Here is a 19996-nt window from a genome sequence, read left to right on the forward strand (position 1 = left end):
ACAGTACCAGGAATGTGGACAGTGAAAAGAGAGAACAGGAAGGCTGCTTCTTTGCTCTGTCAGTACATATACTGATGTTATATCATAATAATACCACCTTGACTCATCCAGCTGTCTTAGCCTTAGTAATTGATTGATATGTGGGGTTTAACATCCCAAAACCACCATATGTATATGAGAGACGCCGTAGTGGAGGGCTTCGGAAATTTCGACCACCTGGAGTTCTTTAACGTGCACCCAAATCTGAGCACACGGGCCTACAACCTTTCCACCTCCATCGAAAATGCAGCCACTAGCTTTAGTAATTATTATCCAGTATATCCTCTACCATGCATTGCATTATACACGTTTCCAGATGTCCTCACTTTTATACCATGTCTTCAGATACTGATACATAAGGAATAAGGCAAGCTCAACCAAACCCACCAAAAGTATATTCCTGAACAACATTGAGGTATCCATAGTCAGGGTTGTGTCCAAAGATAACCACCATGGTGTTGTCCACAATGGCAGCAGTGTGTCCTGACGCTGTCAACGGTGGGCAGAGTTCGTTTTGGCATTCAGGCTGGTGCGGTGACAGCTGCGCCCATCGCAGTTCCTCAGGATCCCAGCGCCACAAGTCATTTGATGTGCGGCCATCCCGCAATGTTCCACCAAACAAATATAATTTACCCTGCAGAGGAGATATTAAAAAGGCTGTCATTCGGATACAAAAACACACAACCCAAAAGTATGCACAAGGCTCTGTTACGGTGGGGCTACATTTGGTTTCAATGAGCGTGATGATACCTGTGAAATTCAGCATTAACCCAACAAAATTAAAACTGCAAGCTCACTTGATTGTTTTCGAATTTTGAAGTTGCGTCCTGATAAACAACAACTCGCATGACGAGCGGTGTCTATCAGTACACTGAGAGCACCTGCTCATGAACTTTTACCCAAGTCCAAGTTTAAACGTGCATTGATCAAAATGACTCAGTTCCAACTTGCTTACTATTGTGCCCACTGTACTGCATTTCTAAGGTATGGCACGAAACATCAGCATGGTAAACACATCCCACAAAGAGCCTGTATAGGCAGGAATTATGAGACTAGCATTACTTCCAAGACATTCCGCCAGAAAAGATGCCATGGCACACTAGATCGTGTCCAGCAATGGCCATAGAGAATGCATATGAAAAAAAAAACAAGATGGTACACAGAACTTCCGCTTTCACTACAAATACCTCAAAACGGTACTACTTTCACAAACTTTATGAAGCGTCACGCTATAGTTAGCTTCAATTTGAGTGGTTGAAGAGCATGTTAAGGGGGCAGACTGGTCTTTGAGACCAAGAAGTGACAAAAAATTCATTTTTTAAAATTGGCATATTTGGTTTCTGCAAGTATTTTTCTGCCTCTCTGAAAGTTTTCACACACCAGGAAGTGGTAATTCTTTTGTAATGTCATTCTAACTGTCCAGATTCTTGGTGCTGTTTACATATAGAACCAGCAAAAAAATGGGGAACCGACTTCGAGGCTTCTTTATAATTTGCCGGCACTTGTGGCCGAAGCTCTACAACCAATTTATGAGCACCTTTATGGGAATTTCAAAACATGCGCACCATGACTGTTGCTTTTTGAAGAAACTGTGCGTTTTCAGTTTTTTACATTTTTCTCAAAGTAAATTTACGACTGTTCAATTTTGAGGCCTCAATATCTCTGCAGCTAGGGAAGTGAACCCAAATCATCGAGGCCCATCGCGCTTGCGATGGGCCTCGATTAAGAGAATGAGTATTTAGGTACACTTAGGTACCTAAATACCACTTACGGTTGGTACCACTTAGGTACCAACCGGTTGGTACCACTTAGGTGCTACGGTTGGTACCACTTAGGTACCAACCGTAGCACAACTGCTTATGATTTTGACAGCTGAGATTACCTCAACCGAATACTGCTTTCATACGGTCCTCACAAAGCGCATGATTGTGGCCATCGGGAAGTAGGTCTAACACTAGTGCTACGTAATGCAGAGGCCTGACAATGAGAGCACCGCGCTATGCTGAAACCGAAACTATGAATTCTCGGCTGAAAGTTCTTGAGATCCACAAATAGTCTGTGGCCAAAATTTCGCTTGATAAAAACTAGAAAAAACCTCGGACTATAATGCGAGTTTTTGTAGTACATATACTTGAAACAAATGTGGAAGTCAAACAGCCTCAGACCACTGTCATCTTACACAATAAAAAGAAACTTATGATTTTTCTTACTAAAAAAAATTAAAGAAGCCTGTTAAGGAACCTCCTTTGGCTGAAGAGCGTTGCGCTGATGCCAGAATAGCCTTGAATACTACACACCCCACCTAATTTGTCAAGAACTGCATGTGAAAGCTGGTGCCTTGGTGCCATGCTGTCCACTTTGAGATTATTGACATGAAAGACAGTGCCGTGTCGCCTCGCACAGAAATTGCTTCGCAGCTTTGTGTGATCTTTATGCTTGAGAGTGGAGAAGTTTTTGAGGCGTATTCAAGAACTTGACGTAAGTTTATCTGGTCAGAAATCAAGATGAGGAATGAGGATGAAAATACAGTTACTGACCAAGTTAAGGCGAAAACAGAGAGACGTTTCGGGCTCGTATGGGACCCGTACGAATCCTGGAATGTCCCATGTACTTAGTCAGTGACTGCATCCTTATCCTGAACAATTTCTTCGGCCATAACTTATTATACATTGTCTTTAAAATTTCTGAAAACATATAAACATAGCCATAAAATTGGCCCCAATGTATGTGCATAATTATTGTGAATTGCTTCAATTATAGTGCCATAATATTTTTATACAATCAATCTTCGATGTCACGAACTCATTTTTAGTGAGAAAGATGAAGTTAAGGAAAATTGGCGTAGTACGTATCATTGCCATGTTGGCTGAACCACCAATACTGAAGCTTTAGCAGACACTAGCGCCACAGTTTCCTAAAGTAAGTCTTACAAGAAACTGTTGAAAAGACCTCTTTTCACTTTACACAAGCTTCAACATAGCTCCAAACTGTAAGACACCTACACTCCTTCTCCAAGTTATTTTAAAGCGAGGACTAAAAAACAACACACTTCAACAAAGGCACAGAGAGGTTATTTTGTATAAAGAACAAATATACAAAGTTCAGAGGCTCGCCAAAAGTATAAAGGACGCACCCTGTATGTTACTACTGAATGGCCGTAGCGATTGGCTGGTGCACTTGTGGTTGTCGGCTTCACTGTGTGCCACTTTCGCGTGAGGAAATCATACCTGCAATGACACAACATGCTATAAGCAACCCTTATTCCAATTGACCAAGGCACAGGCCTGCCAATCAATCCCAAAACTTCGTGTCTAACAACGATTGGGCAATACCGACCATTTGCAGAAAAGTGCAAAATAGGACGAAACACAGATACTTTGAACTGTCTTGCAAGAAATCATTACCCTATGACGTAGCTTATTACGCTTAGCAATACTGACTGATTTCGCTCTGCAAGTATGCATGTGAAACACGAAAGATGTTACACTGGGATGCTTCAGGTTAACATTAAACACTTTGTTTCTCTCAGACTCTCTTTATCCTAAGCAAATGAGTGTTTTCGGATGCCTTTTGATACTTTCTTCATACTTCATTTTTTGAAAAAGGAAGTATGAAGAAATGCCTGTTTTCAATTGTTCACTGTGAGGTGAATGCAAGTTTGGTAACCCACTTTGCTCAAACTAAAGCAAAAACAAATTCATTTCCATTTGTAGAGCAGCACCATCAATACCATATTTTCACAAAAGTAATGTTTACGTACAATACCAACAAATCAATAATAACATAGAGTTTTTGCACAATTCAAACATGATATGTAATAAACCTCAATATAACGCAATTGCTTAAATGAAAATATTACACTTTATATTACATCATGTCAGGAACACCGTGTTTAGTATCTTAAACTCCATGATAGAGTATGCTTCCATGTTTAGTATCTTAAACTGCAAGATAGAGTATGCTTATCTACCAAGATTTCAATAAAGCTGAACCCTAGCATACGAGATATTGATACAAAAAACAATTGGGCACTAATAACATTGTTCATCCATATATATAGTTGGCCGCCTGATCTCCCATTCATTATACCTCATTCATAGGACACACCGGATGTACAAGACAACTGGTTGTTAAGGACAAGTCATTCTTCAATCTTGGTCATCAATTTCGCTTGTAAGAGACATTTCAACATTAAATGCAAGGCCATCAGCTGTTAACTACACTTGCGTTCATTGTGAAAACAAAGGGAAACAAAAACTGTGCACACTCCCTATTTACCATAACTGCAGCAGATGCACTATGGGTCAGTTGGCTAGAAAACGAGGAAAAATACCAGCAATGGGAATGCAATATAGAGAATCACTTCCATATTATCAAGGTGTGAACAGGTGCTGCCCGGTATAGCTCCTATTTAGGTGCTCTTATTTAGTAACAAAACAAACTGGTCTGCCAAAACAAATAAGCAAGGGCTGCCTTTTGGCTTGCCGTTGTTTTCACATGGCTGGGGTTTGCCTCTATAATGGCATTTTCCAATGATTGAGCAGCAGTACTACGTAGTCGAGCAGCTAAGCAACCCAAGGCACTTCGCAATGCTGACTAGAGAATGAATATGATAGGTCATCATCATCATCAGCCTCACTATGCCCAGTGCAGGGCAAAGGCCTCTCCCATGATTTGCCAATCAACTCGGTGTTGTACTTTCTACAGCCCTGTTATACCTGCGAACTTTTTAATCTCTTTGGCCCACCTAACTTCCCATCTCCCCTTCGTGTGTTAGCCTTCTCTGTGAATCTAGTCAGTTACATTTAATGACCAGCGGCTATTCTGCCTACGTGCTACATGCCCAGCCCATGTCCATTTCTTCTTCTTGATTTCAACTATGATATCCTTAACCCGGGTTTGTACCCAGACCCACTATGCTCTCTTCTTGTCTCTTAAGCTTAAGTATATCATTTTCCTTTCCATAACCTGCTGTGTCGTCCTCAATTTAAGCTGAACCCTACTTGTAAGCCTCCAGGTTTCTGCTCCGTAGGTAAGTACCGGCAATATGCAGCTGTTATATACCTTTCTCTTGAAGGTTTGTGGTAGATAACCATTCATGATTTGAGAATGCTTGCCAAATGTGATCCACCCATCCTTATTCTTCTAGTTACTTCACTTTCGTGGTTCGACTCCATGGTTACTACCCGTAACATAAGTAGACATATTCCTTTACAATTTCAAGCGTCTCTCCACCTATCACAAAGCGCTGTTTCCTGCGAAGGCTGTAGCACATTACTTTAGTTTTGTACATATTAATTTTAAATCCTACTCTAATGCTTTCCGTATCCAGTTCAGTAATCATGAACTGTGATTCGTCCCCTGAGTTACTCATCAAGGCAATGTCATCAGCGAACTTCAAGTTACTAAGGTACTTTTCATTAACTCTTTTCCATAACTCTTGCCAATCTAGGGCCCTGAAAACCTCCTGCAAGCATGCGGTGAATGGCATTGGAAAGATTGTCTCTCCCTGCCTTACACCCTTTTCTATTATGATTCTGTTGCTTTCTTTATGGAGCACTGTGGTGGCAACTGATCCACTATAGATTTCTTCCAGGATGTGTATATATCTTTCGTCGAAACCCTTATTCCGCAGTGTCTGCACAACTGCTGAATCAAATGCCTTCTTGTAATCTGTGAAGGCTATGTACAGTTGTTGAGTGTGTTCTGAGCATTTCTCTATCACCTGATTGATAGTACGAATGTGGTTGATTGTTGAGAAGCCTGTTCGAAATCCTGTTTCTTCCTTCGGTTGATTGAATTCTAATGTTGTGTTAATTCTGTTCGCAATAAACCTCTACCGGGGTACGTCACAGTGTGATGTACCCTGGTAGAGGTTTATTGCTAACAGAATTGAGTGGGGTACAGTCACTTGGTGCTTGAAGCAAGTTTTTGTGTCTTTCTGAAAGCTTAATCCTCATCTTACAATGGCCTTATTAGCTGTGGTACGTCTCAGAGAACGTCTAGGTGTGTGGTAAACTGCGTGATGAAATATTTGCCATGCTAGCTGGCTGTTTAGCTCGGAGAAGTGAACACACGGGGCGGCCTGTGCGAGGAACAGTGGAATCGTCTTCGAAAATCTGCAATGTTGATTGTGACGTGTAGTGTGCGTTGAAAAGCATCGGCAATATTGCTTCACCTTTATTGAGGGTGAAACTGAGAATATTGTGAGTGGTGTGTGCAGTGTAATTAACGCGATGCGTCATATTTGTGAAAACACTGGCATTCGCTGTGAGCTGGTGGCAGTAACCGGTTTGTCGACGACATTGCACAATTTCACATTTTAGTCACGGTAAAATGAATTTGACGCGATCATGTGCGAGTGGGTACACCTCAGCGTTTGCAAGGCGTGCAAAAAGAAAAAAGTGCCTCATCTCCAGGTTGAAAGATAAGACTACGAATGAGCTATAAGCATGTTCTAGCGTTGTCGAATCTGCATATACGGTTTACCGCGGTGAATACGTAAACCTAGTAAAGATATAGCTCATGTTATCGGAGACCTGGTACGTCTTAATTGAAACAGCGGAGATTTTTGTTTCTCATATACTTCTTACTTTTATGGCTCGATCATTATGAAGTGACAATGCGCATTAGAAGTTTGTGTATCGGCTCTAAAGAAGCAATGTAGGCATGAAAATACATTGTAGGTGTCAAATGCAACAAGGTATTTGTGCAAAAATCGTGTTATCAGGTTTTGAATCGCATGATTTATCAGTGGATTATTGAGAAGCGCCGGGGCAGAATTTCACTTTAATTTTTATGAGAATGTGTTATTAATTTTTATGAGAATGTGAGAAAAATTATTTCCCTGTTTTTTTCTTCTTTTTTTTTTTCATTCATATCCAATTATCTAACCGGGGTTTCGATGGCATCCCACCACTGCCACCAGTTGATGCAGTCGGGAGTCTGCTTAGAGGACCAGAGCCAGCCAAAGTCTCGGGGAGATGTTGAGGAGAGTAGCCTGGAGCTGTTAACAGTAACTTTTATTTACGTTATCCACTGGTAGCGTGTAATGATGGGGGAAGCATCATGGAAGCTCTCTTATGGAAGCTTTATTGGAGCGTCTCAGCGCTCGTGTTTATGCCCTGGTCTTCCCAGGATTCTATGCAGGGAAAACAATTGAGGCCAGGACAGTCCACTGAAAATGCCATTTTCACCTCTACCCTCAAGAGAGGAAGGTGAAGCACCGCCTCCTTCCCAACCCAGGAAAGAGGCACGCCCAGTTTGTCCCATGGCGGGGGAACAAACACACACGACACAACCCAGAGCAAGGACGTTTGGTCGTACGTGCAGATAAACTGCGTGGTCTGTTTCGATGATGAATGTGCAACACGGACAGACCAAGGTGTGTGGAAAACGGCAGCAAGAAGGCACCATGAAGAACATGGGAAACGCATCTGAACAGAGATCCCAGACGCTTGGCTCATTGCCCGCTGCAACACAGAGACGACCACCTTTTATAAGCAGTCTCGACTGCCAATAGCTCTTCCTAGGACGTCAGTTGGTCGGGCATGTTCAAAGGGTTTTTGATCAGAGAGCCGACTGCAATGGAGAATTCCAAGTACTACTGTCGTGTTGTCGCCGCTTTTGGGGCATTCCTGGGGCCGCTAACCCAGAAGAAATCAGGGTAGGCTCGGCCACAATGTCCCACGCGTATAAGCGGCACCAAGCTAGGGAGGCCGATCATAACATACGATGACAAGTTTGCGCAGTGAGTGAGAATCATATCCGTGACAGTGCGCAAAGTAGCCCAAAACCATGCTACCGCCAATGCAGTACCTGGTTTAGAACTGCATTACACTTGCCGCGATGGAAATCGAGTAAGTGTACGTCCATGCCATGCATATATTTTTCTCAAAGTGACAGTCACCGTTTCCATGAAACATTCACTTTTGAAAAAGGTAAGATTATTTTATGGCTGCCATCTACGTGGGAGAAGCCCACTGCGTGTTAGTCCCATCTCTCAAGACTCTAAATGAAGTTCCTCCATCCACCCATCCATCTACAGCAAGTAAATATCCACACTATATCCTGACCTCCTCCTTTTAGAAGCTGTGACTTTAGAACATAGCAATGTAGGAATTTCTATCGAAGGAGAGCAGGCACACACTGCTCAGAAAAATGCCACCAGCGGAACTTTCTTCCCAACCAGCCCCTGCTCCGAGGGACGGTAAGGCAGGCGGGGTGCCTGCAGTGACGTCACACTGTTTGCAAACAGTAAGAGGTCTATTACATTTGTAAATAGCTTGCTACGACGCCGAGCAAGCTTATTGGCCTCTAATTCTTCAATTCCTTGCCGTCCCCTTTCTTATGAATTAAGATGTTAGCATTCTCCTCAGATTTTGGTACCTTCCCCGCCAGGAGACACATCGTAAACCGGGTAGCTAGTTTTTTTAACTCAATCTGCCCTCCACCTTTCAGCAGATCTGATTACCTTATCCTCAGCAGCAGCAGTTTTGTTCCTTTGCATTCCCTTCGACTTTAGTCATTACTGGCGGGATGTCATCTGGGTTACTGCTGATTCTTATATTATAGTCGTGGTTCCCCGGCTGCTTTACAGATCATTGTATAACTCCACCACTACTTTAACTATCCTATACATATTGGTAGTCACTTTGCCTTCCTTGTCCCTTAGTGCATATATTTGATTTTTGCCTATCCCTAGTTTCCTTTGCACTGCTTTGATGCTTCCTCCATTCTTCAGAGCGTGTATAGTATGTGTTTTTACTTTACTCATTGCCGATTCCATGTCCTCGCAGAAGCTTTTAACTGATATGTCATCATGGCTGAATGTAGGCACGTAGGCTGTACCACCTTCATCGTGTGTGTGTGTGTGTGTGTGTGTGTGTGTGTGTGTGTGTGTGTGTATATATATATATATATATATATATATATATATATATATATATATATATATATATATATATATATATATATATATATATATATATATATATATATACTCATCCCCTGATGAAGGGAGGTCCCCTCCCGAAACTGTTGGGAAATAAATATATTTATCCTTGTTGACAACGCTCCCGTTGTGCCATATCCCATACATATATATATATATATATATGATACCCTCAAGGCCAAAATGCGCTGAAGAGGGGATTGGATAAATACAGGAAAATACAAATAAAACAGTGCAGTTGACTCAGTTTCTTCTTTTTCTCAAAAAGAGAAAAAAGAAGAAAAAAAGGGTGGCCAGACAACCCATGGTTGTTTGGCCACTCGTGTGTGCACTTTTTATTTTATTTTTTTTTTCCCAATATACACGTGCTATGCATATCTGGAAGTACACACAGGCACAAGTGGTCATGTGACCAATTAGCAGTATGAACCCTTCATCCCTTGCTCTTTTTTTTGCTTTTCTTTCTTTCTCTCTCTCTCTGCTCGGCGATGACATAAAAGCGCATCGGAGCATAGTAAATTTTGTCTGATGAAGATCGGTTTCCGATCTAAACATCACAAATAAAGTTTTTTAGAAGCGTATATTTATTTTTTCCTATTTCTAAGGCAAACAATGCCAGACTTTTCATATATATATATATATATATATATATATATATATATATATATATATATATATATATATATATATATATATATATATATATATATACATATATATATACACACACAAACGGCACGTTTTCGAACTTCTGACTTTGCTAGCTTAGGCCGGCTTAGTGACCTGAATGGCCCTTCTTCTCACACGTTTATTCTCTCCTAACTTCTTCCTGTCTCGCTCAATTTTGACACTGTTAGCTTCAAAGTGTCCGCAATATCGGAGTTTTTCTGATTTTGAATGTTTGCACTCCTACTTTGACATTTCCTGTCAACTGACGAGTTCTGTTTTGTGAGCTAATCGGCTACTTTTATGTGATTGTTACATTGAGCGTATACGTCCTGGGCGATTGGAGCGCATGAAAAGTAAATGCAAAACATTTCCAACTGCTAAAAGAATAAACTGGCACTGCCTTTAAGGTTCTATTCGATTTTGTTGGCGCTTTGGAGTAACAATTAAAACTGTGGTAAATAGATACAGCAGTGGTCCTCAGTCGGGAGTCTGATATGCGTACTACTAATTACATATACAGTTAGCCTGATAACGTAGAATAGTGAATGAAAATGTGAGAAACGAATTGTTTCTAATTGTACAGAGCGGCGAAAGGCGAGAAATTTCGCACAAAAGTAATGACATGTTTGCATCACTCACCGCCTAGAGTCAGCCTAAATCGATAGACCACCGATGATTTTCGGCACCACACACATACACAGCGATAAGTCCACGCGACGCGTTCGGATAATGTGTAATGATTGAAACGCACACAGTAGATACATTAAAGAAAATGAAATAAATTGGAGCATGAACAAATTGTGCTGGGAGAAGCAAGGTCCTATGACATGGTGATACTGGAGGACCTAAGCGTTCATAATTGAAAAGGCCTTCTTCAACGGCACGAAACTTCTACGAGCAAGCGTGCACTCTTCTCCATTCTAACATACCAATTGCACCGATCCTCAGACGTTGAAGAACTTCACACTGCAGCGCTTGGCGGTGGAGGATTCCCATTTTTTTTGGCAAACTTCATAACAGTAAGGTTACATTTTGCCGTATATATAATTACTGTAGCCCATCGCAAGAGAACACTAAAGACACAACTGACAGATGGTGAAACCTAAACTTTCAAATAAACCAAGCATGCGTTGCAGCGCGGATGCAGAGAATGAGAGAAACAGTTGGCTCGACAGGCCCAAAAGGTTATCGCATGCCTCCGGTGCCGAAATTTCTCTGTGCCAGGACACGAGCAAGCATTCTGACAGTGTTATAGATGAAGAGATAAAGGTGTTCAAACGTTCGAGCAGTTCCGGCGACCAGTCAACAGCTTTGAGTGTTCGTGCATGGCATTCTGGGGACCCTAGTTCGGAGGAAGCCCTCCGAAAAAGGGACTTTGTACTCACAGTCCGTTTGACTGTACATAAAACATGATCGGTGACAGTAGTTAATTCCGAAAGCACTTTTACTTCTACCTTCTTTAAAGGCTATGTTCTGCTTCTGCTTGACACATGACCCCAAAAATGAAAACCTGCTACCTCGTTGACACTGACAACATGTCTTTTGCAATCACACAAACACTAAACACTAATCACACAATGCACTAAGCTGCTCAGCTTCACCGATATTTAACAGCTTATGAGCGTACCTCATAAGTTATGAGGTCATTTCAAGAGTTGCGCACCGGAGTACAAGGGCACCTCTTACTCTACAGATTATTTTGAATCTCTAAAATACTGGGTGAGAGTGCTAGGATTAACATTTTATTTCTTTTCAAAAGCATTCTTTTTCTTCTGGATATGTGCAGTCATGCAAATTAAAACATAACCTCTTCCTAAGATTACATTTTAGTGGTAACAGTCAATTGCAAAGAACACTGAACAAGCAGAAAAGTGCACACAGCCTACTTGGCGATCTGCTGATCCAGTTCTGTGAGGCTTTCCCCGCCAAGAACCCACATGGAATCTCCCAAGACAAGTGCCTGGTGCATAGCCCGGCCACGAACCCAACCAGTAGCTGACTGAGCTTCATACAGTGGAGCACCATCAGCAATGCTGCAGTCGTCACCTGAGCAAGGTAATTTATTTGCGTCTGAATATCACCATCTATCTAACAATGGCACAAAAAGAAACAGAACAGCCAGTATGCGAGGTATTTCATCTTAAATATAGGAAGAAAAGATCTGGCAATGAGGTTTAGGTGGAAAAATAATCATGATGAAAAAGGAAGTCATTGGGAACACGATCACTTGAAACAATGGTCATATAGCCAACAAATTATAGTAAGTCCTTAACTGTGAAGAAGCACTAAAATGCAACAAGACAAGTACGCTTGCCAAACCGAGGTTGATCATAAGATAAAACAGGATAGGATGGCAGTTATACCACAGCAAAATATAAAATGAACACTTTCTCAGGCACAGCTAGAACCACTCACTTCTACATGATTCTTTTTCACCCCAGAATGTTTTGACACGAATCGATACCAACATTCTGAGCTTACATTTTTTGTTAACAAGACCTTCCTTTGTGAACATCTTAATAGTAATAAAAAAATTCCCATATGTCTCAAATGCGCTCTTCACCCCACTCAAAAGTTTTTAACTGCCACCACCAGCATGTAAACTGGAATTCCTTACATTCCAGTGTTACAGAAAGTGGCTCTGGACAAACCGTTTGATTCTGTACAAATACATACAAACATGACTACTACTGTGACAGTAACACTGTTAAAGAAGCACTGGTCTGCTCTGAGCAATCAACAAACTAGTTTCCTCACTCGTGCACTAATACCATATTAGAGTTAAGACTCATTCTAATTAAACATATTTTAGCAAAGCACCTATCGAATGAAAAATTTTCATACCCCCCCCTTCCTCCTGGTACTCATGGGGTTCAATGTTGTCATCAACCTCAATTAATGAACTTGGCCATGAAACCCAATTTTACTAATCTTTTCTTCAATAAATGAATAAAAAAGCAGTAATTTACTTCTAATTCTCGCACGAACTGGCATTTCTTTGGGCATCCGCTCTAGCACTATTGTGCTAAGGCATGTGTAGGTACTGTAGCCACAATCCTAGCTTTATTTCAACAGGGCTGCATACCACAATCATGCACAGAACAGACTAAGCAGTTGGTAGCACTCTTACCAGATGGTACTAGGGTTGGGGGCGGTTGCTTTTGTTAGTTTATGATTTATGAGACAGAACTAACTGATCCTTTTTTGGCAGCTTGCTCATTCAGCGAGCTATCATCACTGCTACATTCAATCACCGTATCTTTGCATATCAGTAACCTGCCATAGTGTCACATGACTGCCTAACTGGCCTGCATTGCCCAAGCATGGAGCCCCCCATGTTCAGGGGACAAGGGAGGCTCCATGTCTGCCACCCTTGCACTGCTCTCGCAGGTTTTCTACATGTGCAATGGAAAGTTTACGACCAAAACAATGCAGTCATAGCTTTTAGCTGTGGCTACATTACAGTTTTAGATATTGAAGGAATGAGAAATCTTTCTGAATTTTATCTCTTGATTTAACAAAATAACTTGAGCGTGGCCATCACATAATACATAAAGTTTCAGCTATACTAGTTTCCACACTGTATATTACTACTAATATTTTTGTCCTAGCTCTCTTTTTAAAGAATAATCTGTCCTATTAATCCCTTTTACCTTGAAGTCTATTTATTTATGAAATCTTGCATCAGATAAATCCCATGCTATAGGTTCACCATGACTGCCTCAACAGTAACAATTAATCATTCTGTATCTCAATGACCGCATGAATGATTCAGGAAGAGGTCAGAATGACATAAAGGAAATGGGAAAGCGATACTGGCAGATAGAAATAGCATACATAGAAGACGACATCAAAGGCAGGAGGAGCAAGAATATAAATCTGAAAGGCAGGACCATAACAGCACTTCACAATTCAAGTACCACTGCTCACCTTTAAAAAATGGGTCACAGATACAACGCCGCTCCTCCTTGTCACAAGAACCATTGTTACAATCTTGAGGGCACACTTGGGTGCCACAGTCATTTCCTGTCCAGCCTTGAGAGCAATGGCACACACCATCCACACAATCACCATGGAAGGAACAGTTGTGCGAGCACCCGTTGACGCTGTGCGAGAAAAATGCACCATACAAACACATACTATCGTCTTCAATAACCTTCTCTACGTCTTACCAGTATTGAAATGGTCAGTTTGAAATTACTGCGGCTGTAAATTTTCTAGCTCTAGGCCATACCTCATACTTAACTGTCTTCCTTAAGCAGCCATAAGAAAGCACAAAAATGCTAGGCTTGCACTATATAAGCAGTTACTTTTTCTATTTGTCACTACGAATAGAGCTCTGCAATCATGCTTTAACCATAAACAAGAGTAGAAATGCTTTCAAAATAGTAATTTACAAGCATTCACCTCTTGTATTCCTTTCAGAAAATAGTTATATGCATACATTCACATGCCTACTTGACAATGACTCCCTCTCACTCTAAAGATTGCTACTAGTCAACATAGTAAAAGCTAATTAATTCTGAAAATTTGATTCCGATGTGTTCCATGGTCCCGGCCAGTTTATGCATTGTTTAATGGCATCAAATTCCCATTTATGTGGTCATATTTGACCAAAACTCTGTTAATATGGATGATACTCCAAGTACACCGAGCGCAAAGTGCCGTGAATGAATGAAAATGGCATTACAGACAGCCAGAACAGCCATGGGCTTTCAGAGAGGCATGGTTGCCATTCACAGTAGGGTATGTTCGGACCACATTTGGTATTAGGACATGAAAATCTTGACCAGTGTTGACATTGAGAACAAATTTGCACATGACAAAAATTGAGGCTTTTTCACTGCTCCAATGTAAAGCAGTTACTGGATTTACATATTTATCAAGAAAATTAAAGTGAATTGATATATAAACATTTATTGTATTCCTAATATTCTCAGTAATTCAGCACTCAGTAAATTAGGACAGTTTTCCGCTCCTGTGCAATCTGAATTAACAATCTTTTATTGTAGTAATAGTGAGAGAAAGTGCCAAAAAGTTGAATTAAATTACAAAAAAAGTCCTTCAAATGTCACATTGTCCAGGAACCATGTCATGACAATATAACATGGTATGGCTTTGTGTCAGAAAGCTATACCATAGGCTACGAGACATGCTATACTGGATGGATCATGATACTCTTACTTCAGGGAGCTGGATAATGCATACTTCAATTCAAGCACGGAAAGCTTTTCAACTTGATCAGGATGTCTATACTGCACCCAGCAACTGAGACCCCAATCGCACTGCTTAGTAACATTAGCATACCATAACCACTCTGCCACAAATGGTGGGCCTTCAGGTAACACAGAAACACAGTGACACAAAATTTGCAGCGTTGGCAATTTTTGTCAGCTGCGCTGACTAATAACCAACTTTGTTTTAAATGGCACACACCACACAGTCAATAAGATGGCAAATTCAGTAACTACAGAATCATTTCACACACAACACCTACTGGTACAATGCTAAGGAATTTGCACCACATACCTGTAGGTTAAGTTAAATCCGCTCATATTATATACAGCGTCACTGTAAAAATGAACAAAGGCACTCCCAGAATGAGTGACGATTTCTGGAAGCTTTGTAGAGCTTCCTTTTGACAAGAGCAGGCCACTGAAAGAAGAAAAAATAGAGTAAGCCATTCATTTAGTGTGAAGGTGGATGACCAGCAACGCACACAACACAGGCAACACAGAATTTTGAACTATAGCCGATTACACATCCAGCAACTAAATCTTAAACGTCTGCATAGAAAGTCCATTCTGAATTTATAGTATTTTCGTGTTTTCCATTTTAGCAGCATGGCACTTGCATTTTTTGTTATTCTTGTTGTTCTATTCTTTGTTTTGTGACATGCATCATCTTGTCTGGCTTGCCACATACACCTAGCATTTTGTGCACCATCTTAATTTGGGTTGGCCACCTGTGTGTTCATGTTTGGTGGACCGCTGGAGAGTGGTGGGGTTTGGACAATTAGCCTGGCATGTATGTTCTTGCTGACACACAAAGAAAACATACAAAACACTAGCCATGTGCAGCTTTGCTGTTAGAACTGCACGCATTTGCCGTCACAAAAATTCCTACTTCATGACGAATGAAAAATACAAAATAAAGAACAGTGTTTCAAATGCATCTACCACTTGTAAATGAGAATGGTGTCACAACCAACTTCACAGCAGACCAGAGCTTGAAGGAAAGTAGATTTTGAACACACTGAATGGGTTCCCATTTTCTAACGCCTCGTCTCCACATAGCACTGTTACCTTCGAAATTTAAAGTCATTTAAGTGGTATTTTTCCCCACCATGATGCAGATTCTTAAGATGGTTAAAAAAAAATCTTGCTAGAATCAGGATGGTTTCCAGCATTCAGGACTCGCACCTGACTTTCAGAAAAAAGTACGTCACAGCAGAATAAGTTTTATCATTTTCACAAATAATTGCACAAAAAAAGTGTCTCCAAAAGTAGCATCCGAAAAAGTTGGAGTGGCAAAGCTCATTGCTGAAAAATTCTTTGCAGAATTCGAGCCTGAAATGCAACTGCAATCTACTACTTACTATCTGGTGTTAAGTATTTCTCTCGACCTAACCTGTTCCAGCAATCCTAATAGGCTGCGTGCTAAAACCCGTTTGTCTCGACTGCAATTACGAGTGCCGGCCTGCTTGTCATCCACAAAGTACACAAGCCTAACTACTGGACTATATCAGTCACCATGTTTCATGCCAAATCCAGATTCCTCAGAGGGGAAAATATAGCTTATAGGATACATTTCCTCACAATGACTTCTTAAGTATGGCTGTTTGGTGCCATAGTGCCATGTTTCTGCAGCCCAGGCATGCAGCCAGTATCCCCTGGCTGTGACAGAAAAACTTCGCCGTGGCACTACCTGTATCTGTTGGGTAAAGTTCTTCACGCAGCTAACATGTGGCAAGAGGGGAATGAATCATAAGGGAAGGCAATGGTTCAATACAAAAAATATAATAATAAAACAGCACATGGACGCTACAGGTACAAGAAAATGTTGCCACCAAAGGAATCGACTCTAAAATTAATCAAAAAATATTAGTCTCATAAGTAGCACCAGGGTAAAGACCAAGAACTTGTAGGACTGGTGGTGTCCCACTGGCTTGGAAAAGGAATGTTTCGCAAGATACAGTGCCGAAAAATGAAGCTGGAGTGAAGGATAGCAAAATGCTTCTAAGACAGCAGCTTGCTCGATAAAGGCCTCGCAGCTGTTCTGCTCAAATCTGTTGCTGCCACTGCAAGCAACCCACCACACCTTCTCTTGTGTCAGGTCAGAAGGAATGTGAGAATTTAGCAAGTACTTTGGTGAACAATCCATTGTTATTTAGCATATTTTGGCAGCGGGTTTCAGTTACTGACTGTCTGGAGCAGCACAGCATTGGCTACCTCAACCTTGGTGATCTGACCAGAACTGTTGCTTTATAGGGAGCAGCTACACTCGTGCTTTAGCCCCCTGGATTCAGTATTACAAGGTCCAAAAGCTGGAAATCATTGTACCACAATTCCATAAGTAATCAGCTTTCCAAAATCCAGAAACAGGTTTCACAATGAAAAAACATTTACTAGCTGCACATATGCATATACATTTCTTCTACAGAGCCCAACGCTCTGCAGGACAGAGATAGCAACATTTTCTCACATGGTCGACATACAGCAATATCTAATGACGTTTCTGTAGCTTTCTTTCTTAGCTTTCTTACACAGTCGCACAGTAAAGACATCTACATACACAGATTATCAATAATGAAGTGGAAAGGTTAGCTACTTAAAAGTGACACCTGGTATTTCAAAATATGTGAAAGCTTCTTTTATGAAAAAGGGAATGATTGTGGATCCACACTCATTACTGCAATATCAGCTACTGACTTGACTGAAATCTAGTAGGCATGCTGGTACATGCAACAGTGCTCATGACAGACTGCTTTAAGTTAAGCTTTAGTTAAGGTTTCAGGCTTAAATCTACCCCATCTTTTTACATTCATGGTATTTATAAATGCATAGATGTTTAAAGAATATGCTAAATTTATGTTATGTAAATGCATATTTTCTAACATTTTGGGCATAGGTATCACCAGTATTGTCAACCAATTTTTGAAGAATGCATCACGATCACAATTACCCTACTTTACCCTACGCAACTTTCTCCATTACCCTACACTTTACCCCATGCCTATAAATAGCATACTTTAACAGTAATAACGTAAAAACTATACTTCAATCCAGGACACGCAGAAGTAAGGTATCGCTGAAGTCAGTAGCAGCTCAAAGATCTGAAAATTAGTTTAAAAGAGAGAGCTAGCATTCCAGTACTTGCATGGGATGAGTGTTGACACACAATTCAAAAAAAAAAAAAAAAAAGAACTGGCAGACTTATCAGTAAGTATACAGCTATCAGCAGGTGTGGAATGATAATAAAGACCATTAGGTAAAACATTCTTGAGGTGGAAAAGATGAATTGGAGAGAAGCCGTGGAAAGAAAACAGCCTGCTGAGTAACCACCCCAAGGGTTAAGACAAAATAGGATACACTTTACAACACAACTGAATAGGAACCACTTTGCTCTTGAAGCAGACGTTGGGTAGTCTTTCACCGCATGATTATAAATTGAGAACAAAAGACCCCCTCGACGCTAAATTTGGAAACGCGAGATGCTTGTGTTGTTTGATAGTCCTACATGAGGGGCCACTTCCGACTGGTTATTAGCAATAAGTGTCGCTTATACGATATTTTAATTTGGTTTTAAAGTTAGGGTGCATGCTCACCTGAGTATTCAGGTGCAATCAACATTTTCTGTAGTTTGACGTAGACAGAGGCCCCCTCGTTATATTGCAAAGGTCAATCAATCAAGTATTTCTGTAGTTTGACGTAGACAGAGGCCTCCTCGTTATATTGCAAAGGTCAATCAAGTATTGTTGGTGTCCGAGAAAATTTAAGGAGCATACACAATACCCCGATTGGCACCTGGCGAGGATCAAGTACTGTGGAGCAAGAGGGGTTTGGCCAGCCCTCTTGCTATTACCTTTTGGCTCTATTGTTCGCTGTTCTAAAGATAGTTTTGGCTGCTTATGCCCAGGAATGATTTTTTATTTTTCTAAGGGGGGACACATTCAAAGCACCCACATCGTTTCATTTTTCATCGCCTGCAGGTTCCCCTCTTTGAAAACAGCGCGTTCAGCATCATCCACGCTTGAGCGCCCATACTCTCAAGCACTGCCCCTCTGCTCGAGGGCTCTAGTTTTCTATGGTATTTAGGCTGGCGAACTAATGCAAAATCGTTCTAAATTAATAAGATTAGCATTAATTGCATGAAGCGCTAAAGCATCTACAATTCAATTTCGGCATAACCAGATGCAAAGCTACAAAGTACTGTAAAAAAGTTGCAAAAAGTTCCAGTTTCAGGGGTCCTTTAAGTAAAACAATGTCAAATGCAATAGTTTGGTTAGGAAACTAAGGAGCATGTTTTAATCTAAATAAAGGTATCCACTCGTTTGTATATTAGGCCACTAGCATGCAAGAAGCCTTGAGTTTCAGGGACATGGGAAAGGTAAACAGGTTGGCGATATATCTCATTAAAGGATGACTGAACGACTGGCGGCAGAAAGCAAAAAAGAAAAAAAAATTAAATTGCAGAAAAACTAAGGTCAGCCTAAAGCACAGAAAGTTGGTCTGTGAATTTATTAGATTTTTGTCATAAAATGAGAATCCTGACCCTCTAGTGCCCTATGTCGCAAATTCACGACATACTGAAAAACTTTGAGATAAGGCACAAAATGTGCGTCACCTTTAATGACGGCTGTCAAGTACTCACGGAGCATGTTGCTTTCAGCGTGAAAAATCTAGGACCGTCTCGTCTAAGGTATTTTAAGCTAGAACCAATTGTTGTACAGCTGATGGCAGAAAGCGCATGAAACAGCTCCCACTTCATTTTTTTTCTCGCCTTGGTAAAGTAAGATCTATCTTCAATCTTTTTGTTTATTTGGTGTGTATGCACTCAGGCGGAGGCACACAACATGTTACGTAGTTCTGAAGTACGTTTTTTGTTGCAAGGTCCTCGCTTCTGTGGCATATGGAGAATTTGCAAAATACGCAAAGGTATGCATTAAAGTTGATTTGATTGATATGTGGGGTTTAACGTCCCAAAACCACCATATGATTATGAGAGACGCCGTAGTGGAGGGCTCCAGAAATTTCAACCACCTGGGGTTCTTTAACGTACACCCAAATCTGAGCACACGGGCCTACAACATTTCTGCCTCCATCCGAAATGCAG

The 19996-nt window shown here is 40.9% G+C and overlaps 1 protein-coding gene across 1 annotated transcript in view; it reads right to left on the bottom strand.

Annotated features, from left to right (window-relative positions):
• dsd (attractin-like protein dsd) overlaps window positions 1-19996 on the bottom strand; it is a 147706-nt gene that overhangs the window by 108729 nt on the left and 18981 nt on the right. The window contains exons 3-7 of the mRNA XM_037426686.2: window positions 15191-15316; window positions 13592-13767; window positions 11548-11707; window positions 3173-3266; window positions 427-673 (exon numbers count right to left, since the gene is read on the bottom strand). Coding sequence (XP_037282583.1) covers window positions 427-673; window positions 3173-3266; window positions 11548-11707; window positions 13592-13767; window positions 15191-15316 — 803 coding nt within the window. The remainder of the gene's footprint in view (window positions 1-426; window positions 674-3172; window positions 3267-11547; window positions 11708-13591; window positions 13768-15190; window positions 15317-19996) is intronic.

Source organism: Rhipicephalus microplus, chromosome X (assembly GCF_043290135.1).
Source record: "Rhipicephalus microplus isolate Deutch F79 chromosome X, USDA_Rmic, whole genome shotgun sequence".
NCBI lineage: Eukaryota > Metazoa > Arthropoda > Arachnida > Ixodida > Ixodidae > Rhipicephalus > Rhipicephalus microplus.